The sequence below is a fragment of the Takifugu flavidus genome, chromosome 6 (assembly GCF_003711565.1).
Source record: "Takifugu flavidus isolate HTHZ2018 chromosome 6, ASM371156v2, whole genome shotgun sequence".
Classification (NCBI taxonomy): domain Eukaryota; kingdom Metazoa; phylum Chordata; class Actinopteri; order Tetraodontiformes; family Tetraodontidae; genus Takifugu; species Takifugu flavidus.
In genome coordinates this window covers 4136044-4159434 of record NC_079525.1, presented here as the reverse complement: position 1 = coordinate 4159434, position 23391 = coordinate 4136044, and the positions used below count along the sequence as shown (strand labels likewise).

The window sequence follows — 23391 nt, the reverse complement described above, 5'->3', positions numbered from 1 at the left end:
GTGTCTGCAGAACAAACAGGCAGGTCCCAGGAGGACAGACCGACTCAGGCAGAAAGAGGTTCGAAATCTTTTAAGTTGAACTTAAAGCAGGAAATGTGCACTTTAATAAGTGAGATTCACCAGAAATAGCATTTATTGAACAGGGAACTCGGACACAAACAAACACAGATATGATCGGAACCTGAAGCCGAGTAGATTACAGTTGATCACCAAGAAACAGGTTCATCTTTTTCCTTTTTAAAAACGGTACTTTAAATCTCTTCAGGGCCTTTAAAGTACACATGTGCTGTGCAGAACCGGTTCTCTCTGCAGAACACCCAGATGATTCCTGGTTCTCCCCTCTCCTAGAACATTCCCTCCCGTACCGTTTGCAGCGTCACCTGAGTGGATCATTGAATAAGAAACCGTGCACAAGGGAGCAGCTCCGAAGTGTTCGGTTCCAGGCTTTTATTCCGTAATAGTGAAGAGTAATTCACTAAAAAGAAAACAGGCACTGTGTGTTTGAGTCCTGGTCATTTTCACTTCAGCGATGTAAGAAAATATTCATCTGGTGTCGTCTTAATCCAATATCGTCTGCAAACTGCCCTCGTTAGAGGCGGCGTTCAAACCGTGAGATGATGATTTATTACAAATTCAGAAGAAAAACCCCTCAATAAAACAGCCCCCAGAAAAAACCTCACTGAAAAAGATGCAATACTAAAACCCTTCCCAGTTAAAAATATCCCATAGTACCCAGAGTGTTCAGGGTTTGCATAGCTTTCTACATTATTAAGGTATTTTGTCTGACGTTGCTGGTCAGTGAAGGCACCATTCTGGAGAATATGGAGCTCATTACTGAGAGGAACCGGAGCACTGTGGCAGAACTCTCCTGAGGTGCCGTCACATTCCCTGGGCAGGCAAAGATGTGACAGAATTCCACTTTGTGAAGTTGGGAGACCAACTGCTCTGCCCCAGATACAGAAAAGCAGCGCGGAATTCCACAGTTCCGAGGCACCGCGCGGAGGCAAGCTGCTGATTACTACCAGACCTGGTCGGAGACATTCAGAGAGGTCGTGACCCCTTCAGGCGCTTAAATAAAGGTTATTGTCTGCAGTCTTTGGTTGGCGGATCAACAACTGCCGAAGATTCCTGCTTGGAAAAATAAATAATATCTGATTTGGACTTCCCCAACACGTAAAGTCTGAAATGATGAGAGAGCGCCCAGTTCAACCGGAGCCTAACTGGGACGCAGTCCCTCTTCCGTGGGAATGTACGACAGGATGGAGTGCTCTTGCGCAATGGCTGCTAGCTCTTTGAGGAACTCGGCGAAGAGGACGGTGGCGAAGACTTCGGTCTGATCCACGGAGATGGCTTTGGGTCTGGGCTTCTGAGGCGGAGGCTTCCAGCTCCTGCTTCTGTCTGCAAACACCACCACAGTCCGTTATATTAATATACGTATGAGGAGGAAAACCGCAGGAAAGAAATTCCCGTTCGGGAGCAAAACATCCCCCCGACAACATTTCTGCCGCTGTGACTCCGCAGGGGGTCTCGATCCAACACGGCTTAACCGTGGCCGCGCCTCAAAGGCTGGAATTTATTCCGATCCCTCGACTACAGCTACAGAGCGCGGCTCCTGCTGTGACCTCTGACCTAAAGAGAGACCTAAAGGTTCTCGCGGCGTTCTCCGGCTAACGTACCCGCTTCTGGGAACGAGGTCTCCCGGGCCAGCAGCCAGTGTTGGGCGCCGGTGATGAGCTCAGGGAAGTCCGCTCTGCTGGCGGCGAGCTCTTCGATCTGCTGTTTGACGGTGGCCAGAACCTGAGGAGGAACACGGAGAAGAGAACGTTTTTACGCTCCCGACAGAAGCGGCCGAAGACCCGGAAATCTGCTCCTACCTGGAAGAGGGAGCGGACAGACGGCTGGAATACCAAGTTGGTGTTGAGCAGGAAGGAGCGCAGGAGGGGCTGCGGGAACGCCGCCAGCTGGGCCAGGATTCCCGTCAGCAGCAGGTTGACCTGGAGCGAGTTGCTCAGCATGTTCTCCATGCGGGACAGGAGCACGCTGACGAACGGACCTGCGGGCGCACAAATGGCCGTTTTGCTCTGGGTTCTGTCACTCGTGGCGGGAACGCCGAGACACCGGACTGACCTGTGAAAGGCACCGACTGGCCCCGACCCGCGGTCCCGCCGAAGAACTTCCCGAAGGACGGATGCAGCTTCTCCGGTTCCGGGGTCTCTGGAATGAAGGAGAAGTCCATCTCCTCCTCTTCCTCCTCCTCCTCTGCAGGTGTGGCGTCCTTCCTGGACCCCCCCTCGTCTCTAACGGGTTTCCCCCCCGGACCGGGGTCCAGTGCGCGGAGCAGGTCCTCATACTGAGCTAAAAGGTCGTCCCGGAGCTCTGCAGCGGCGCCGTTCTGGAGGTTGGAATTACAGCCTGTCGGACTTCTGGCCTTGGAGTCCGATCCGATGGTGTTCTGGGGAGGCGCTGGTCTCCCTTTATCCGGGGAGGCCTCGGCCGGGCCCGGCTGGGCCCCTTTGGGTGCAGACTTGTTGGACTTGGGCTCGCCGCGCTCCGAGTCCCTGCTGTCCTTCTTGGCGACGAGGTCGTACACCATGACGTCATCCTGGAAGTCGTTTTCCTCGTTGTACGAGCCTTTTACCAGCATGGTGGCCGTTTTCCTCATCTCCTGAATGTGTTTCGGGGGCTCGGCGGACGGCGCCGGCTTGCTCTCCTCGCCGCCGTCCGCCGTCTGCACCAGGCACGCGTCATAGCTGTCGTCCCACTCCAGCTCCAACGGGTTTCCGGACGCCGGTTCTTTATTCTTGCCGGGTCGAGCCTGTGCAAGTGGTTGCGGGACTTTCCTCGGCATTCCCTGAGGCGGGTGACCCTTCAGCACCGGCTCCTTGATGACGCCGGGGTGGTATTTGTCGGGGGGCGGGTCCTTCCCATCGTACGGCGCCGACCACACCCGGCAGGCCTGTAAGCAGCTGCCGATGCTGCGGCGGGCGTCGTAGAGGTAATGCAGGTAACTGACATCCAGGTAGATTTCCGAGCCGATGGTGCAGGAATGACCCGAGTCGTCGGCTCCTTCCGGGAGGCTCCTCTTCTCCTCTGTGGGAAAACCATTCCGATGTTAGCAACAGAACATTTATTCATCTCGCCGCACGAATGTTCCCCTTTAAAACTTGGATCATCTGAGCCTAGAACCGGAATCGGCACGGGAATGATGCCACCGTAATCCACGTTCCTTCCTTGCTCGGCCGCTCTTACCCCCGGTGGCGCCGCTATCGGGAGTCTCCGCACCCTTGGAGAAGACGATGGAGTCCAGCTGCCGCAGGGGAGGCGGGCTGCGATCCGGGGAGCAGCAGGACGGCGTCAGCGCCAGGATTTTGGACGCCGACACGGAGTAGCAGTCCCTCTCCCTCACCACGCACCTCTGACTCAGCATGATGTGATTACAGGGGATCAGGTACCTGAGGAGGCACACGGGAGCAGATCCTGTTAGGAAAATCCGACGGGCGGATGCGGCGGGAAAAGGTGAGCGTCAGAAAGCAAAAGCTAAAGCGATTACACGCGTCACACTGCAGAAAGAGCGTCGGGATGAGGCTCAAAGCCGGGACATTCCGGTCGCAACACCTGGTTTTGGGTTAAGGAGTCCCCACAATGATAGGAGTACCGAGGTGTGTGTGTGTGGGGGGGGGCTCACCTCAATATGAGCTGCAGCATCACGTCTTCACAGTAGAGTCCGATGAGAGTGCGGAAAAGTGCCAGGGAGACGGTGCCTAACTGAGGAGACACCGGGGAACCAGAGTGGGTGATAAACAAGCCTTTAAATCCAGATTCAAATGATCAATACGCAGATATTTCTCTTCTCTCCGAGTCCTCTTCAGTCTATCAATGTTTCCGACGTTCCAAACATTTCTTGAATCATTCCCGAATAACCTGAAGCTGCTTTTTTTCCACATTAGCCAGTCAAATTTGCCCGAAACTCAAATATTTACAGAGCAGCACCAGTTTCTTGCTATGCTAACTCACCTGTATGTGAGTTAGCATAGCGAGTGATCCGGTGCATCACTTGCTTTCTTAACAGGATCTGCAACTGGAACTGCAAGAGTCACCATGGCAACAATCTGCCAACTTCCTGCCAGCTTTCCTGCTGATGTTTCTCGCCGTTCCAGAACGCCTCTGGTGCATTTATTAAGCCCGAGTCGTGCTGCAGAGAACGTCCGTACCTGGAAGGGAGTGTTGATCCGGCTGACGAGCGTGTCCAAAATGTGCACGCCTTCGTGCTGGTGGAGCAGGACGAAGGAGAGGAGGGTCTGCAGCAGCGCCGGCTCGGTGACGCTCCTCAGAAACAGGTCGAGGTATGCGGTGGTGGTCATCACCTCCTCCAGGGTCAGCTGCACACACACACACGCGCGCACACACACGTGGCCATCGTCTAGTTAGCTTAGTTTAGCACTCAGAGCTAAAACTGCTCTGGAATCATTCTAAACTAGAACTAACTGCCTTTTAGGCCAAGCTAAAAGGGGGAACAAACAAACAAACAAACCTTGTGGAGAGCTGGTGCCAGCACGGGCACCAGGAAGCCGTTATAGATGTAGCCGAGCAGCTGCTCTCTGATATCAGGATGGGCGACCTGTGAACGGTCAACAGGTCAGACAGGCGGCGGCCCAGCAGGGCGTCTGGACGGACCCACCCCAGGGTGCTGCAGCCCCCACCTGAATGACGGCGTTGCAGAACTCCAGCGAGTTGAGGAACTGGACCAGGGACGGCATCTGGAGCCAGTCCTCCCTGTGGAGGCAGTGCCAGTCCTCGCTGGGGACGTCCAGCTTGGTGGGCAGGGAGGAGTACAGGCCGCTGAGGCCCGTGGCCAGAACCTGAGCACCAGAAACGGAGCGGCTCCGTTAGACAAACAAACAAAACAAACAACCCATAAACAATGTGGCAGCCGCCTGCACCTGCACCTCGGACCTGCTTCCAGGTTTCTCCCTCCTACACACCAGCAGATCACATCCCAGCATTCAGACCAGGGCGGGATTCAAACCTGCTCCCCGCGCTACCCAGCTAGCCTCTACTGCGTCAACATTAGCATTTTCGGGGTGTATTTTAGCGTAAGATCAGAGATCCAGAACGGGGGAACGAGATCCTAAACCCGAGACGAGCCGTGCTTTTGAACCACGCCTCCCGGACGTGCGGCGGGACTGACCGGACAGAAGTAGGTGTTCTCGGCGACGTGTTTGGCCACGCGCTCGTTCTCCGCCGACAGCGACATGATGAGCAGCAGCGCGTCCCTGGCCTGCTGGCCCACCGAGCCCTCCCGGTGGATGAAGGGGATGAGCAGGGAGAAGATGAGGAAGTTGGTGGCGCCCTGATCCTCGCTGGTGTGGAAGAACAGCTCCAGGATGGACGGGTCCTTGGCCAGGACGCAGCACAGCTGGTTGAGCAGCAGCACCAGCTCCGCCTCCACCCGCGGCGCCGCCGTCACCGAGCAGGACGAGAGCAGCATCATGAGCGGCCGCAGGACGGGCTTGTGGTGCAGCAGCGGCTGGCGGGCTTGGACCACCAGCATCTCGTACATCTTCAGCTGCTCCATCTTCATGTCGTCGGTGAACTCCCGGCGGAGGCTCCACACGAAGAGGCGCTCCATCACGTTCTCCATCACCACGAACTCCAGGATGGGCCCCATGGCGCCGGCCTGGCCGCTCTCCTCCTCCATCAGCAGGAACAGCATGTGCTCCACGTAGTTCTGGACGGCGCTGGCCTCGTCTCCCGGGACGGGGTGGAAACGGGGGCCGCCGCCGGAGCCGAGGCTCAGGTTGACCACGCTCAGGGGGTGCGGCGCGGCGTTGCCACGCAGGGGGTCGTGCTTTTCCAGGATCTTCACCACCTGCAGGAGCGGAGAGGAGGAACACAGCAGCTGAGCTCTCGGAGAAGATCGGCCTACTTAAAGGTAATGGAGGCCATTTTTAAATTTGGCCGGAAAATAACCCGGAATGTCAAGACATGCAGCCATGGAATGGATCATTTGACCTTTACCCTCACGCTATCAGACCTGGTTTATTCATCAGAGACCTTTGTCCCACACTGAGGAGCCGGTTAAATATCAACAATGGGAGCGTCAACGGGCACCAGGGCCCAGGGACCAGGTCACAGTCCCTCCTTCCTTCCTTCCCTCGCTCCTTCCTTCCTTCCCTCACTCCCTCCCTCCCTCCCTCTGCCTCCTTCCCTCGTTCCTTCCTTCCCTCACTCCCTCCCTCCCTCCTTCCCTCCCTCCCTCCCTCCCTTCCTCCCTCCCTCCCTCCCTCCCTCCCTCCCTCCTCCCTCCCTCCCTCCCTCCCTCCCTCCCTCTCCCTCCCTCCCTCCCTCTCCCTTCCTCCCAGTCCCAATAATGGATCCAGTGTCTCCAGCCTCCCACTTCTGCCCGACAATAATTGGCTCCACACAGGAGATCAGGAACACGCTGGAAACAAGAGGACGCCGTTTGTGATTCCCGTCTGGAACAGCCAGAGAGGCTGAATCGGACCGGGCCCGCCAGCTGGAGGCCGCCGGGCCCGGTCCGATTCAGCCTCTCTGGCTGTTCCAGCAGCCATGAAAAGGCACATTTAATGCTCGTGACATCATGGAATGAAAACGAGCCGTATTAGATGATCCGGCAGAATAATTCCGTGTTTCCGTGAATCAGCGGACGAATTTTACGCAATGTAGTTTTTATCAGGGTGAACTTTGACCTTTCAGGAGGCCCCATCACTCAACGGTGTTCACAAATTTACCTTTGATACACATTCAAGGAAATACGTCAGTGTAGCTCAATAAGATCCTGAATAAAACTCCAGAGAATCCTGAGAAAATGATCCCAGTCTTCATTTTACGGTAAAGAATTCGCTAACATCAACGTAAAGGGGAGATTTAGCTCAGCGTGTTCGTTTCCTATTGATCTGCTGGGCTTTTAGTTTTAATTAGCACCCAAAAAGCTCATTTTCAGGGTCCATTTTGGATCGGACAGTACTTTGGAGGACTTTTCCCTGTTGTAAAAACCAAACCGAGACTTTAGGAGCCGTCTGCGTTGAAAACCACATCTGCCTCCTCTCAAGGAAAAATAATCCAGCTTCTGTGGACGAAGTTCATCCCAGTCCAAAGGTGTCGGGTTTCTGGATCAGGGATTATAAATAGGACTGGATCTCCGGTCCGGGCTACACCCGCAGCTTTAAATCCCTACGGTGGTCAAAGGCGTGCGGAGCCACGAGGACGTTAGCTAGTGCTGCCCCTCGGACACCGGCCGGTCTCACAGTCCAGCCAGTGTGGGAGCAGAAGCCCTCGCAGGTCCCGTGAGGCTGAAACGGGACACCGGAGTCCGCTTCATGCCGCCAGGACTCCATTAGTCCACTGCAGTCGAGTGGTGGTCTGGTTAAACCGGAGAACAGGTTCCCACTGTCAGCGGTGCATTTTTTGTTTGAATGCTAATTGCTGATAAAGACCATTCAAAGGACTCCGATCCCAAAGGAACCGAAGGATCTAGTGGGAAACTACTGATACCAAAGAGAACCCGTTGACCTGAGTGTAAATCAAGCAGATTATTAATAGATGATGTCGTCAACGTGTGTTACAGTAAACTCCAGTTGCATCGCGCTGTGCTAGCCTGCCTTCTCTTGAATGCTAATTAGCATCAGCATCAGATCCAGCTGAACAGGTGGACGTTTACCTGAGCCCAGTGGTTCTTGAACACGATCATGCAGGTCTCTGGATCCACCCCCTGTAAGACCAAGGACTGCCCATCCCGGGTTCCACTGGCAACCATGGAGGTCATCGCGGTGACCGGATCAGCGGAGGGTTAAACCATGTCACAGGCAGGAGGAGGAGGCGTCTGACTGCCTGCTGGGCACAACCAGAACCGCCGGTCGGTGGATAATGACGGAGGACCTGAGGACGCAAAGAAAAGTAAATAGCCCAAAATAGCCGGCAGCGAAGCTGAACGCGGCCCATTTCTAAAGAGAACAATCCCAAAAGGAAGACGGCTGCTTTAACTTTAGCTCAGTGTTGCTGGTTGCAGCCTGGACCTCAGACGGAGCTGCCAGATGGCTTCCAGAACCTCTAAAGTGGATTCTCACTGGATCGCTGACGTCACTCACGTGACAGGCACATTTTTTTGACACGAGGGTCGCAAACGGCAACCGGGTGTGAACAAATCGGACTTGGGAAGCTGTGAAGAACCAGTGCTTTGGCAGATTAGATTGTGATCGATTACGCCTGGATGTCCTGCTATGACCGTTTTAGCCAACATTTGTAGCATAGCGCGCTAATCATTGCCGCTGAGCACGCACAGCAGAAAATGCTATCTTTGGCCCGCTTTCACAGCAGGGGGTCCACCGTGGGCCGTGCACGGCTGAGTGCCACGAGCCTCCTCCCCCTGTGTGAGCCTCCCACTTTGCCCCAGTGCCACAGAAACATCCCACCAACCGCAGAGTTCAGGCACAACAACGCAGATTCAGACTTTCCCCATCTGCTTCCAGTTAGGAGGATTCGGATTCTTCAGAAGGAATGTAACAGCAACGTGTGTGTGGGTGTGTGTGGGTGTGTGTTCGTGTGTGTGTGTGTGTTCATACCTTAGCAGCACCATCTTTAATAAGCACGGATCTGGGAAATGGAGCGCATTCTTATCCTGTTGGGAGAGACACAAATAAAAAAAAGGATAAGCCAACACGTAACGACACGCTGCAGGACGCCGGGCTCAGGGTGGGACGTGAGGCGTGGCGGGAAGTAAGAGGACATGAACGTGCTGCTCCGACGCCACTTGGATGGAGACGCAGGGAGGAGGCCACTGAGGGCGAGCGAGGGAGGAGGGAGCGTGAGAGTCGGATCGGGAAGATTTGCATTCATACGGAAGCGTTCTTTTAGCTTAGTTAGCTCCCAGAAGATCTGGGGGAAGAGGAACTGTGCTCCATCATGTGTCATGTAAACAGTCTGAAGGCGGTGTGTGTGTGTGTGTGTGGTGTGTGTGTGTGTGTGTGTGTGTGGTGTGTGTGTGTGTGTTCATACCTTAGCAGCACCATCTTTAATAAGCACGGATCTGGGAAATGGAGCGCATTCTTATCCTGTTGGGAGAGACACAAATAAAAAAAAGGGTAAGCCGACACGTAACGACACGCTGCAGGACGCCGGGCTCAGGGTGGGACGTGAGGCGTGGCGGGAAGTAAGAGGACATGAACATGCTGCTCCAACGCCACTTGGATGGAGACGCAGGGAGGAGGCCACTGAGGGCGAGCGAGGGAGGAGTGAGTGAGAGAGTCAGATCGGGAAGATTTGCATTCATACGGAAGCGTTCTTTTAGCTTAGTTAGCTCCCAGAAGATCTGGGGGAAGAGGAACCGTGCTCCATCATGTGTCATGTAAACAGTCTGAAGGCGGTGTGTGTGTGTGTGTGTGTGTGTGTGTGGGGGGGGGGGGTACTCTGGCCCACCCATGGAGGTGTGTTAATCTGTGCAGTTTTCTTGTTGTGGTTTCTACTCCGAGTTTCAGCCGCGGTTCCGTCCCCATGGAAATCATTCCTGTTTCCGCAGCCTCGGAACTGTTTCTTATTTCCCTGTTGTGATTTTTCAGTGGTGCAACCAAACAGCCAGATTAGCCTGGAGCCCCTCCAGGGGCTCATGATGGCAATCCACAAATATGTTCCGTCGGGCTACGAAACACGCGGCGCCGCCAACGATGTCACGCAGCAGGAGTTAGCAAAGGTGCGAGGAACCCTGACAAACGCGGGTCCGAGTGCAACGGGACATGAATGAAGTCCAGGCCAGCGGGACGGACAGACCACAGATTAAACTGTCCTCAGGTGCTTAAAATAACCTGAGTTGCAGGAGAAACGTGCCTGTCTGTGTCTGCGTTAGCTAGTTCAGTAGCTTATCTGGGGCTGTTGATAGTGTTCAGGCCAAATGATCTCCTTCTTTAAACGTCGGAAGCGGAATTCACCCGGAAAAACAAATGCAACACGAATAAGTAACTTAATATGTCCCAGTTACCACTTTGGTGCAACCAGCCAACATGAGAGCAGAGCTCAGAGATCATATTATATTATTATTCCAAATATTATTGCACAGGTTGGAATAATCCTGGATTTGTAGTGAACGTGGTTAAAAATAGTTCAGTACATTAGTTTAGTACAGCATAAAGTTCTCAAGCTCATCAAAACCATGTTTAATAATATAATAAATAATTGGATTGGAGATTTGGTAAACCTTAAACAACAATTAGCTCAGCATGAAGAACTTTGGGTTCCTTCTTCACCTGAACTCGGCTATCAAGTTACATGTTTGGCGTTTTTGACGATGCGGCGTCTGATAAAACCAGCTAAAGCCTGAGGCTGACAGCAGTAAACAGAGAGTAAACACAAGCAAATGTTTGCCTCTGGGGGGGGTTGACGCTTTTCTCTCATTTGTGCCTCCCCTTTGTGCCGTCCTGCAGGTTTCCGCTCACACAGGCGCGGCCTGGATAAATACCCCCGGGGCAGGACGCGCCCTGACACAAGATACGGCTCATCTTTCTGGCTAATGCAGGTTAGCTAGGCTAAAGCAGAATTCAAATTAGGTTGATCATTTAACACAGGAAAAGTGAGGAATTATACTCTGTAGTCATGGCAACGCTGCTAGCCTTTTAAATGGATAGCAGCTGCTAAAATCTACAGGTGAAGGTTTTGAGGACCCGTTTTGATGTCGCCCGTCAGCACAGACGCTGAGCAACGCCAAGCTAACAAAGGTCAACTGTGGAAGACGAGAGCGGATTCATGTCAAACTGGTTCCACAAACTAGCATGTAGCATGTTGAAACACACAGGGGCGTCCTGTCAGGGGACAAGTTGTCCAACTGTGGCCCTCAAAGGTTTAATGAGCACATTGTACGTGCACACTATGGGCTGGTGACGTCACCCCTTTAATCTGGCGTTGTTATGACCCTGGGAACACACCACAATAGGCTTCTGTTGGTGATAAGAGCATGTCTACGTGCGGGTAAATCCCATCTCTGCACCCGCCGCTTCCTCCCATTTTGCATGAGGCTCCCGTGCACGGGCCCAACCAGAGGAAGTGGCTGTGTTTGCATGTGGAGCGGAGGCAGGAGGACGCCACAAGGCGAGCATGAGATGTACATCAGGGAGCCGTGAGAAGCCTGAAACGATTCCAACATGCTAGCTGAGGGTGAAAACTCCCCGTAGTTCATTTCATTTCTGGCGTTCTTTGGTGACAGAAGCGGTCCGACCTGATTCTCCCTCTTTTGAAGTTTCTTTTTCTGTCGAGAAGCGCAGAGATCCTACATCATGGCGGAAAAAACGGCGTTTGTTAGCGCGTCATTAGCCGACGCGAGCCAAAGCTAATGAGCGCCGCATGACCCAGGTCCTGCTCAAGGTTTCTTCCTGTTAAAAACAGGTTTTTCTTTGGCGCTGGTGCACGAAACTGCTTGTTCAGCGGTCCGATTCTGGGTTTCTGCAAACAGTGTTGATTGGAACGTTGATATTTGGCCCCCCGCTGAAAAGAGATTGTTTATACTGATGGATTTTTTTCCCGCTCAAGAAGAATTCAAGGCGTGACGGCGCAGCTCAGAGCGACACCAGAGGGATGTTATATGTACCGATCTGCTTACTGGCTAATTAGCAAGCTTAGGACATGTTAGCTGAACGAATACAGCTGGTGGCTTCATGCTAAGCTAGGCTAATCGCCCCTCTGGCCTGTTGTCTCTCAGTTCATGGGGGTCAACGTGGGGACGTGAAGATAATCCTGAACAAATCCTGAACACGAGACAAAGCTGAGCTAGCTCTCTCTCTGGAAACAGGTTATTACGCCTACACACACACACACACAAACACACACACACTACTGACGACTGCAAGATCTGCCACCCTGATCCCGCATTTGAAGTCTGAGTATTTCCGAATCCTCCGGCCAGGTGAAGTAAATCTGACTCTAATCGGCTGAAATGTGGAACTTGTGACCCAAAACCTTTCGGATTAATCACATCAGCATGACTGTCGCTCACATTCCAGCCCGAGAACCTGCGCGTTGGGATCTTTGGGGCCCGACGGCTGCTGTGGCGCCCGAGGCCCCTCTGGCGAACGCCACTGATCCACTGACTCAGCCAGCTCACATTCCTCTCATTCCCCTCATTCCTCGTTAACGTCTTCCTCCTGCGAGCGAATCCGCTTTATTGCTGTTTGACAGTTTGACAGCAGCTCAGCGGAAACAGAACCGAGCCTGAAAACTTTGGAAAAGCTGCTTTTGGGCGGTGGGCGGGGCTTCTTTCTTCACTTTGGCAGGTGTGTGTGTGTGTGGGGGGGGGAACCCCCTGTGGAGGAATGGCAGCCATGAAACATTAACAAGGTCGGTTGGTTCCCTGGTTGGTAACCAAACACCAGCTGCACAACAAATCCCAGAGCAAAGGGGAGGCAGGAGAATCAGGAGCAGGTAGAGCTCACCTGCCTGGAGAAGAGCTTCATTTGACCAGTGTGTGTGCGCGTGTGTGTGTGGAGGGGGGGCTGGGGGGGTCAACAAAAGCACGTGGACGTGTTAAAGGATTGTTAAACGGTGACGCGTTTATTGGCCGACGGTGCGGACTTGAACGAAAACAGGGCGGGTCGTCACTGGGATGGATTTAGTGAAGGTTTTTTTTTAATTATTACGAGTTAAAATGAACAAAAGTAAAAGAGCCGGATGTTGATTCCCTCTGGAAATACTGTGGGCTGCCCAGACCTTTCCACCCACCCGCACATGTCAATCACAGACCCCGCAACTGTCACCGAAAACGCGCACATGCGGTCCAAAAGCAGCAGCAGCTGTGACGCCTTCAACACTGACAGAGGAGTTAAAGATCAGCCCGGGAACAACAGGAAAATGTCGCCCGTCGACTTTTCCTTCTGTCTGTCCCGTCTTACCGTCGAGGAGGATCCTTCGGCCGGACGGCGGAGCGGGGAGCGCGCAGGACGTCAGCGGGTCTCAGCCCAAACTGTGCCGGACTCTTCTGTCTCCTCTCGGGGCGAAAATAACCGAGCTAATCCCCCCGTCACAGCTCCATATTTCGGCCCACTTTCGCAACAGTGCGCGGGGATTATGTGCGTAACCGAGCTCCTGAACCTGCAGCGCAGCGCGCACGCAGAAGGTGAAACTGCTCCGCTCCCCGTCTCGGTGCTCCTCCCCTCTCCAGTAGCCGGGCCCACTGTTGACTCATGACCCCCCCCCCGAAGACTTAATTAATAATTCTAATCAAACAGGCTGCTTCGTATCCACCTTCCCCGGTGGAATCTACTTTTTATGTATGTTCAGGCTTCCCAAAAACCTTTATTGGGAGGAGATATTTGAATCTCACACACACACACACACACGCACACACACACGCACACGCGAAAATAATAGCTCGTTCATATTAAACAAACTTGCGTATTTGACATCTGACGCCACCTGTCGTCATAAATGGGTACTGTACCATATATAGCGTAAGATTGTCTTTCCTATTTAATATACATTTTCTGTCACCATTTTGTTTCGCACAGAGATTGTCAGAGTATACAGCCCCTCACCCAGGACCACCTGCTGTTGCCATGCAAGTTTCAACAAAGTTTAATAATCCTCCTCAAGGTGAAAATCCTGTTTACGGGAGCAGAGTTTCTGGTTGCGTTTCCACAGTGACCAAAGGTCTGCAGCGACCTCTGGTGGCGGAACCGGAAACTCACAATGCGACCTGATTACACAAGACACTAATGAGGATAATATTAGACTATATTGTTGATCAGCTTTATATATTTTGAGTTATAGCCCGGATTCATGCATATATTATTAACCGTTTAACGTTTTATTTGGTGTTGATTTCAACACATTAAATGCTTGTGACACCGCTGAGGCAAACAAATAAACTTAAATGAAATAAAACATTAAATCTTCACTTTATTTGCTTGTGTCTCACTTTCTTCCAACTTTACATCACAAATTTATTTTTACAAGGAATCAAATAAGGACCATTCAACAAACCTTTTTCTTGTTTGTTTTTGGATGTTTTATTTATTTATTTATTTATCTGTCTGTTTTAGAGTTTTGGTTCTTGTGAGCTGGAAAAAATGCAACAAAACATCTGCACTGGCTCCAAACCCTAATGTGTGTGTGTGTGTGTGTGTGTGTGTGTGTGTGTGTGTGTGTGTGTGTGTGTGTGTGTGTGTGTGTGTGTGTGTGTGTGTGTGTGTGGGAGAGAGAGAGCGAGAGAGAGAGAGAGACTGTGGGCCGGACCAACAGTCACCCCGGACGGGATCCTCCGTTTCATCCACCGCTTTGCAGATGGAATCCCCGCATTTGTAATCAAGGACTGTTTTTATTTGATTTCTTGGCTCCTTTGAGTCTCGATGGCCGAGGCCCGAAGCGTGGAGGAGGCGAAGGGGCGCGGAGATGTGCGGGATGTCCGGATCAGGAACCACAGAGCGGCAGGTACGTGCGGGAATTCAGCGGGCTGACCCGGAACAGCTGACGTGAGTCAGATAACGGTTTGGAGAAAAGTGACGTGGTTTGATGGTTTAACTCACAGGAATAAGTTGAAATCTGTCTGTGGAAAGTTGGATGGAAGTTTCGGCTTTTTCTCAATCAATCATTAAATATTGGCTTAATTGAAGAAATGAAAAACTTCACATTATTTGTTAGTCTAGTTGGATCAAGTTAGTTCTCCTGCATTTTCATAAACTATCCCATTAATATTTTTAAACTGCAGTCAGGTTTTAAGTGACAATGCCAGATCGTTATAAGTTTGCAGCTTTAAAACATGCTGAATATTAACAAGTAAAGAAAAGCTTCATCTTCAGTCTGGCTTTGTGGCTCAGGTTTACATTTCAAAATGATTTAAATGAGCCCATTTCTTGCACCTCACCGTGTCACCTGCTGCAGAACAGGAAACTTTTCAGCCGGTGGGTTTGTTGGATCTGTGTTACCTCTGTGGTTTTAGCTGAACTCAGTTTCACTCAGCTGTCTCTCACAGCCGGTAGCTGTGACCCAGGAAGAGCCCCTCCTCTACACAGTTGTCTTTGTCCCGTGTTTGTCCAATAGGCACCTGGTGTGCAAACACTATCTGGTACCAGTGAGTCGGGCCTCACCCCCACCAGGCCTCAACCACACCCGGACCGCAGCTGTCAGGACGGCTGACAGGCTGCATGGAGAACAAGCGGCTCAGTGCAGATTTCCCTTCAGAATGGTTGTCTGATATGAGCCTTTGCTTTGACAGTTTATTCCAGTCAAGGATTTGTGGTGATAGCCATACCTGGCAGTTTAGGATGGCTGCAACCTTTAGATTTCACGATTGTCTCGCGTCCGTTGAGGTCGCCATCCGCTCCGGCAGCTGCTGGTTCAACGCTGACCAACCTCAGCATGTGTTCAAGTCAGAGTGTGACTGCGAGGTGAAAGTTTCCTGCTGACTCAACAGCTTTTCCCGTGCGTTTGTAGGCCCTTTTCACATGTCAGTGGCCAACGGCGACCAAGAGACACACTGTGTGGGGGATTAATTTCACAGTATAAGATTGGAATGCTAATTCCAGGCTCAAATCAGAGAGTCAGGTCAAGCAGTGATTGTGAACATCAAACTACTCAGGCTTATGTAAAGGCAGTAGTCACCACATAGACATCAGTATTCAGAAAACTGGACAAATCTGAAGCTATCATTTTAGATGGGACTCTGACTTCCATTTATTTACTCTTAACTTCTGCCAAGTAGAGGTCACAAAGGGTCACACTTTATTAACTCTCACATGTTCAGATCAATTGGAAAGTTAAAGTTTCCAGTCTATCAAATATGTATGTTTGGACTAGGAGCAAACTGGGGAAACTGGAGAGAACCCGCATAGACTAAGTCTCTAAGTCCTAAAATGGAACTTTCCCCATCAATCTTTACACATTTAAACACATAGAGCACAGAAACATTATGCTCCTAGTTGGTATCATGACTTTCAATTAAAAAGAAAAGTAAATTTACATGGGTAAAAATAAAATAACCACACACAAAAATTGAGCCAAATGATGCATTGGAGCTAATTTAGCACCCAAGCAGGTGCAGCACAGAAAACAGGATACAGGTGAAACATAGAGAGGAAGCAAGAGGGGAAATACCTTCAAAATAAGAATAATTAAAATTTCAGCTAGACACGATAATACATATAAATAGATATGTATAAATAGTATAATAAATACTATAATAAATGGAGAACAGCACAGAAATCCTGGCTTAAACTACAACATAAATTTAAAAAACAATAGCAGTTTAATGTCATGCTAACACTATAGTACGGGAAATTCTCTAGAACTTGCATTACGTCACTTAAACGGTTCCACTTTAATTAAGTTCCCGGTGTTTATTTAGTAAAGCATAAAAGTATGAGCAGGTATTTGCCCCATTTATCTTGGTTAAAAACACACAAATGCGTTAAATATATAGTCTGCTGTCAATATGTATATTAACAAAGGTCGGATTTGTGTAAATATGAATGTGTAAATAGAAGTTAAGTGGAACTACATTGCAATATCTCGCGTCACGGCCCGTATTTCCTGATGGACCACATTCCAGTCGTAAACACTCGAGCTGAGGTGTCGTGGACCCTCCCATCTGCTCTGTCCTTAAAAACAGTCACTCCTGGATCAGGAGCCACTTTCCTGTTGGAATTACCCCGTCAGCCTGAGGATTTGGTGGGTTTATTTCACCCAATTCCATACAGGTAGGGGGATCATTTCTGCCTTAATGTCCGCTGAGTTACCTGCACGGTAACGTCAGGTGGGACATTTCCACAGATCACAGATTATTTTTTCCTCATTTAAATCCACCGACTGGAAAGTTTCCGCATTGATAAAGTGTAACTGAAAGCAGCTAATAGATAACAAGGAACAGGTGCGACAGGTGGTTACCTGCTGACGTCACGACTTCGTGCTGGTTTTACTAGTGTTGACTTCAAATACAGTCGTTTTAATTGACGCTGTCAAACAAATTAGTAAAAGTATTTGTTAAGTATTTTGCTTCCTCGCTGCGTTTGGCTGCTATGGAATTCATTTTACAAATGTTTGGATGGGGTCACTTCCTGTTGGTATGTGTGTGTGTGTGCGTGTCTGGGACACTTAATTTCACGTTTTCTTACACATTTTCTGCAGAGATTTGCTGTCACCCTTGTGTTCTGCGAAGCTCCTGTTGCACTTGTCATAACCTTGAATAGATTTAATCACTTGGGGGGACGATGACGATTGGGTCTGGCTTTAAACTTGCTTCAGAAACAAAGTTGGGCTGAATTGCATTACCTTAATATCATTACTATTCAAACATATCCATTCCATTTTTGTTAGATTTAAATGCTAAATTATGTCATGATGCTGAAAACCCGAATCTGCTTTACTTTCCAGATCCTCCTGAAAGTCCCAAATCAGATTATCTACCGCTGAGGTAAATTTTTCCCTTTAATTCTGGATTTAAATTACTGTGATGTCGGTACTGTGATCCACGCCTGCTGCTGGGAAAAGGCCACTGTCCCTTTAACGTCAGATCTGCTGATGTTGAGGCCACGAAAGAACCTAACAAAGCAGCGATCCGTTCACGTGCGATTGAAGGTCAACACGAGCATGAATGTGTTGTGCTATGTTTGTGATTGAGGGACACGAGGGAGAGGAAAACCTCGTTAAAACGTGTTGTAGTGGGCAGATTTTGGCCATTAAATGTGATTTACAGCTTAGCTAGTGGACCGTGTGGCATCATAGATGATGCCAGGGAGGTTCTTCTGCTGGATGACGATGCAAAAAAATCCCCACCATCACTTTGGCCTCAGAAGAAGTCAGAACTTATAAAATCAATTCAATTTCTGTCATTTTTACATTTTTAAATTCTGTTTCTTTTATCCCCATCTCCATATGTGCATCATTACTTCAGCTAAATCTTTCTAAATCTTAATTGTTTTGGAGAAGCTGAGAGCCGCTGAGCCCGTGCATGGAGCCTTCTTGACATCGTCAACTGTTGTAACTCATTAAACTTAGTAAATTTAATAATTCCTTTGATGGAAAGCAGATGCTTCGATGGAGATTATTTGTGCAGAAAGTCCATGGGCAGGAATTTCTTCTGACAATAGTCATTGCTGAAGTATGAGCTCTTGTCTGTGTGAGTTCCACGCCTAGTTCTGTTCTCTCTTCAGCCAGAGACCTCAGTCTTCTCAACAAGCTGCTGTCAAATGCAGAATGTTCCCTTGGACAATTGTTGACCTAAATAACTGAAATTAAGACAAATTAATCCAGTTTTTCTTCTTTACCAAACTGACCACACCAGAAGGTCGTGGAATAAACTTTTCCAAAGAAAAGACCTCCTGTTGTGTTTCATTTGTGTGTTGGTTCTCTAGCTCTGTCCTGTTTGTCTTTCAGACGGCCGCAGATCACCGTCATCTCGGCAGAACCTCTGGACAGGGACGTTTGGTTCTCTGGAACCACTGTGGTTTTCCCACCTTCTCCTCCTCCACTTTGGTCTGTGGACATAGAGCCCGTTCCTCAGGTAGTTCCCATCTGATGGAAGGTGTCATTAGAAACAATTACATAAAAAATCAAATGACTATAAGAGCTATGATGTATGCGTCTCTTCCTCTCCTCTTTCTGTCCTCCTCCATTACACAACCGACCATCTGCAGGAAGGTTCCCCTATATAAGTCTGGTCCTGCTCAAGGTTTCTTCCTGTTTCTTGCCACTGTTGCTCGCTTGACGTCAGGCCCTGGGATTCTATAAACAGTGTTGAATATAACAAACACTTAAATAAAGTTTAATTGAATAGAGGAAAAAAAAACATAATCCTCAGTCAAACATCTGAAGTTAAAATGTGCAAAATTCTGCCAAAAGTAATGACGGTATACGAAAATATTCAGCTGGACGATTGCATCTTTTTTTTCCACGCCTTAGCCCCCACCATCCTATGATCAGGCGGTTCAAGGAAAGACCTGGGAAGAACACGGAGAGAGGCCCACTGCAGCCCCCCGTCGGGCCTCTGGCGCCACAGCAAGTGCTACCCAGGCTAACCTGGTGAAGGGGACCACCTCCGCCAGTGTCCCAGAGGGCAGTGCTGCTCCAAAGGAAAGACCAGCTGGTGAGGGGCACGGTCAGATGAGATGTAGCGCACCCTGTGACCCGCTGTCGGTTCTAAGGTTCAGTCGTCATTTTTCCAGGTAAACCGCCGCAGAAACCCCCGAGACCGTCGCTGCCGAAGTCAGGGGTCAGAAAAGCAAGTCCTAAAAATGCTGCCCCCACGGATGAAGAGTTAGAGGCAACTCTTGCATCATCTGCAGGAACGTCCAAAAAGCCGATTGATGGCGGATTGTCTGTAAATCACCATCATCCATCAGAGTCTCCAGCGTGCACCAGATCGGTCACAGTGCACTGGAACAGTACTGAGGAGCCTTTGACTGTTGCTCCTCCACCTCCGGAACACAGTCAAGCACCTGTTCCACTTCCACGTTCCAAACAACGGAAACAGCCCCCAGCAGAGGAGAACCAGGGTCAGATTTTAGTCCAGCTCGGCGAGGATTGTGATACCCTTCGATCGGATCCAGGAGAAACCGCCTCAAATAAGTATTTAAATGAGCTGCTGGAGGTGTTTAGCCTGAGCAACGAGCGCGAGGAGAACAGCCACTCTGCAGACGGCGTAAGGGAAGGTGAGGATGCTGGTGGCGACATGAGCCACAATCATCGCAACATCCGGGACCGGATCCAGGCCTTTGAGAGCTCAGCGGAGGCCAGTGAGCCGGCTAAACCAGATCCTGAACCCAGGAAGGTTACAACCAGACCCCCAGTTGCTACTAAACCTTCGGTAGCAATCAGACCTCTGTTCAACCACAGTGTGGATGACGACAGTCAAAATGTGTCGCATGTCAACAACCCCCCTGCACCAGCCCCCAAACCCCAGCCCCCTAAGAAACCCGTGGGCCTGGCCATTAAAGGAGAACTAGAGACTTTACACAGCAAAGGCTCCATCTCGAACAGATCACATCCTCCTAAACTGACCAGATCCAGCTGCGTGTTTGATGAGGACCCTTTGCCGGTACCTCCGCTCAAGCTTGCCAAAGAACCGCTAAAACCTAACCTTAACATAAACAACCACAACTCCACCACTGTGCTCCAGAATCAGAATGAGGACAGTCCGTCAAGTGAGTCATAGAATTTTCCTCGCATGGTGTTTTATTTGGGTTGGAATTTTAGCTTTGACTGTTGACGGTTACCGGTACTAGCTATTAGATTTGTGCATGCTGCACTCACATTTATAGGTAAAGGAGGTTTGTGTTGCACCAGTGTTCTTTGCCTTGTCTAAACTCTGGACGCGTGTGTCCAGATAACGTCCCAGTCAACAGAAGCTCTTTTGCCAAACAGAGTGGAACACGGAGACCGACGACTATCCGGATCCCCAGTAAGTCCGATGCACGTTAGTGCGTCCTCTGTGACCCACTGTCTGCATCATGTGACTGTTGGTTGACTGAAGCTAGACCTCCTCTTTGTCAGACATGAGTCAGGACAACCCCCCTCCTCTTCCTGCTCGGAAACCAGTCGGGGAGTTAGTGCTGCCACCCCGGTAAGACTCTAACATTCTGGTCTGGTCCTGCTCGCTTCCTAACCTAACCCAGTGATGGTTTTCCACTCAGGAGACTGAATAAAACCAAATCCCTTCCTCCCCGCCCGCCTCCAGCCAAATCAGGCCCGGGAGGACCGCCCCCGCCCAGCATTCAGAGCACAGGGCGATCCAAATCGGCGTCATGGGACACTCCAGCAAAAAACCAGTCCCATAGGAAAGGCCCGGTCCTGCCTCCCAGGCCCAACCCGGGCCACCGTCTCTACAACAAATACACTGTGAGAACCCCCTATCCCCCCCAGCCTGTATCCCTCCATTATTGAGCAGATGTTTTTAATGGCTGCGGCTTTACTCTCACCAGCTTCAACTCCCACATGGGATCGCTGCCATCAACTACGGTGGCAGTCAGTCAGAAGAGCTGTCATTCCAGGTCTGTCAACACATTTTCTTTTTTAACACTTTTGGAAATGACCCACCACCATCTAGAACGCTCTTGTCCCCGCCAACAGAAAAACGAGGTGCTGGTGCTGATAGAGGAGATTGACCTCGACACGTACGAGTGTCAGATCGGCGACGAGAGAGGAAGAGTCCACAAGTCACACATGAAGATCATTACCCCCCTCAACTCTGTGGGGGATTCGCCACCACCACAGGTATTCAGCTTCATCTTTCAGAACACGTTTGACCTTTGGTGTTGTCCTGACCTCTGTTTTCCCCTCTGTAGTACACTGACTGTGGGCTCACTGTACAGGCTGTATATGATTTCAGTCCAGGTAAGACCTATGGAAACATAACCTGGTTATGAATTCATCCTTTTACCTGCCATCGCTGCCACGTTCAGAAGTAGAACTGGTGCAAAGTAGAAAGCTAATTTTATACCTTTCGCACATCATTGTGAGGTTCTATGGAGATATGTGGAACCTCTTCATCCCATGTTAAGAAAAACATGTTTGAGAGCAGCTGAGTTTACTCAAATTTTAAAAAAAGCAAAAGTTGGCTCTGTCTCGCTCTCTGAGTGATGTCATCGCCACACAGATGAAGCTTAAAACTATGGAGAGAACCAAACAAGCTGTTGGCTAACACGTGTACACATCACAGGACCTGAAGCAGGAGAGAAATGGTTCTGTTGCGGCAGCATCAATCAATGACGGACTTCCTCTTCTGGCAAAAACAAAATTTCCAACAAGCCCTGCAATTAATTTGGGAACTTTCGCGGTTGTGTTGCAATGAGCAGTTCATGCGTGTCCACAGAAGGTCCAGGAGAGCTGAGTCTGAGAGCAGGAGATGTTGTGACCATGGTGGAGCAGGTGGACACAGAGTGGTACACAGGAACCTGCAGAGGGACGACTGGGTTCTTCCCCATCACTTATGTCAAAATCCTGGTGAGATCCATTCATAATTTAACCACACGATTACAAAATAAACCTTTGTTTGAAAGTTAGAGTGAAACATTTCACTAAAAATGGGATTTTGATTTTAAAAACAGTCAAATTCACCCCGAACTCTTCCTGCACGGAAAACAAAGCCACCAGCAGCAACAGTCAGGTACTGGTTTGAATGGTTTGGGTTTTTGAATCAAAGAAATCAGCCTGAATTTTTAAACGTTGCATCTCCCAAAGCGGTCCCAGATGTGTGGCGAGGTTCGACTTTGAGGGGGAGCATGGGGATGAGCTGACGTTCTCTGAAGGGGACGTGATCCAGCTGAAGGCCTACGTGGGACAGGACTGGGCCCGGGGACAGTTGGGCACCTTAATCGGCATTTTCCCTCTTAACTTTGTCGAGGTCATTGAAGATCTGCCTCCACCTCCAAGCCAGCAGCATTTGCAGCCCAACAAAGCGTCCGAGGCCGCCAAACCTGCTCAGGTGTGATATTTATATAAACGGCGAGGGCGGCCGCTCCACACGTCGTGCCGGTTCTCCTGTTTGTTTTACCAGCAGCTCTGTCATGTCCGCAGGCTGGAGCCGAATGGGTGGTGGCTCTGTATGACTTTGCTGGAAATTCAGAAGGAGACCTGTCCTTTCAGCAGGGAGATCGCATTCAGATCAGCCGGCACATGGATGGTGGGTGGAGCTGCGGTCGCCTGGATGGCAGGGAGGGGATTTTCCCCACAGCCTTTGTTGAGAGCGCAGGTACGACGCTGGTGAGGTGACAAATGCCTGAAATACTGCAAATATTTGATATAAAGACACTTTTGTGTCATTTAATATTTACTCTCTGCATCATTTTAGAATGTCTCCCTTTATAACTGGATTTAGAATCCATGTTTTACGGCAGTTTGTCTTTCGATCAGGCCCCCAGCCTCCTGAAGACAGGACTGAAGCCACTGCTGCTCTAAGAGGCAGAGCTTTGTATGACTTTTCCTCAGACAGTGATGAGGAACTCTCCCTGCAGGTATGGAGGTGTTTTGGTTTTCCAGTCTAGTTTTGGGAGTGTTTTTATGATTGCCTCTCTCTCAGGTTGGGGATATAATAACCAATCTGGAGTCCATCGACGAAGAATGGTTCGTGGGCGACTTGAGAGGGAAACGGGCGCTGGTTCCCAAGAATTACATCCAAGTACTTTAAATCTCTTGACTGGAAAGCCTGAAGATGTGTCTTCAGCAGCTGATGTGGTATTTTAACAATTCATAATTATATCTGCCTATTTTCGTCCAAATAAACTTGAAGCTGTCTGATCAATTGTCCACTTGCGCCATCTAGTGGTTGAATTACTGCTGGCAGACAAGTTCTAAAGAAAAACATTTACCAAGTTATTCAACTCCCAGTTATTTACCCGGAAGTACAGTTCAGGCCGATTTCTCAATTCTGGAAAAAAACTACTGCACAATAACAAGTAGCACTTTAGT

General features: G+C 50.1%; 2 protein-coding genes across 3 annotated transcripts; one reads left to right on the top strand and one right to left on the bottom strand.

Moving 5' to 3' along the window:
• Positions 1–110: 110 nt before the first annotated feature.
• fhip1aa (FHF complex subunit HOOK interacting protein 1Aa) lies at positions 111–13141 on the bottom strand. Of its 2 annotated transcripts, none has more exons than XM_057036408.1 (13): positions 12888–13141; positions 9016–9071; positions 7682–7899; positions 5189–5869; positions 4701–4859; positions 4532–4618; positions 4212–4379; positions 3686–3765; positions 3250–3452; positions 2128–3090; positions 1875–2053; positions 1677–1797; positions 111–1398 (listed from the first exon to the last, which is right to left on the bottom strand). In XM_057036408.1, exons 3-13 carry the CDS (start codon positions 7784–7786, stop codon positions 1217–1219), a joined length of 2928 nt encoding a protein of 975 aa, XP_056892388.1. In that variant the 5' UTR covers positions 7787–7899; positions 9016–9071; positions 12888–13141; the 3' UTR covers positions 111–1216. The 2 variants fall into 2 exon arrangements, with proteins under 2 accessions (XP_056892388.1, XP_056892387.1); XM_057036407.1 differs by lacking the exon at positions 9016–9071 and adding an exon at positions 8583–8638 and having other exon boundaries at positions 12888–13139.
• Positions 13142–14269: 1128 nt separating this feature from the next.
• Positions 14270–23229, top strand: sh3d19 (SH3 domain containing 19). The gene is made up of 17 exons (XM_057036409.1): positions 14270–14424; positions 17362–17401; positions 18364–18490; positions 18889–19072; positions 19152–20129; positions 20312–20386; positions 20479–20548; positions 20619–20823; positions 20907–20975; positions 21055–21198; positions 21270–21318; positions 21797–21927; positions 22032–22090; positions 22165–22408; positions 22501–22675; positions 22837–22937; positions 23003–23229. The coding sequence occupies exons 1-17, from the start codon at positions 14343–14345 to the stop codon at positions 23108–23110; spliced, it is 2841 nt and encodes a 946-aa protein (XP_056892389.1). The 5' UTR covers positions 14270–14342; the 3' UTR covers positions 23111–23229.
• Positions 23230–23391: the final 162 nt, after the last annotated feature.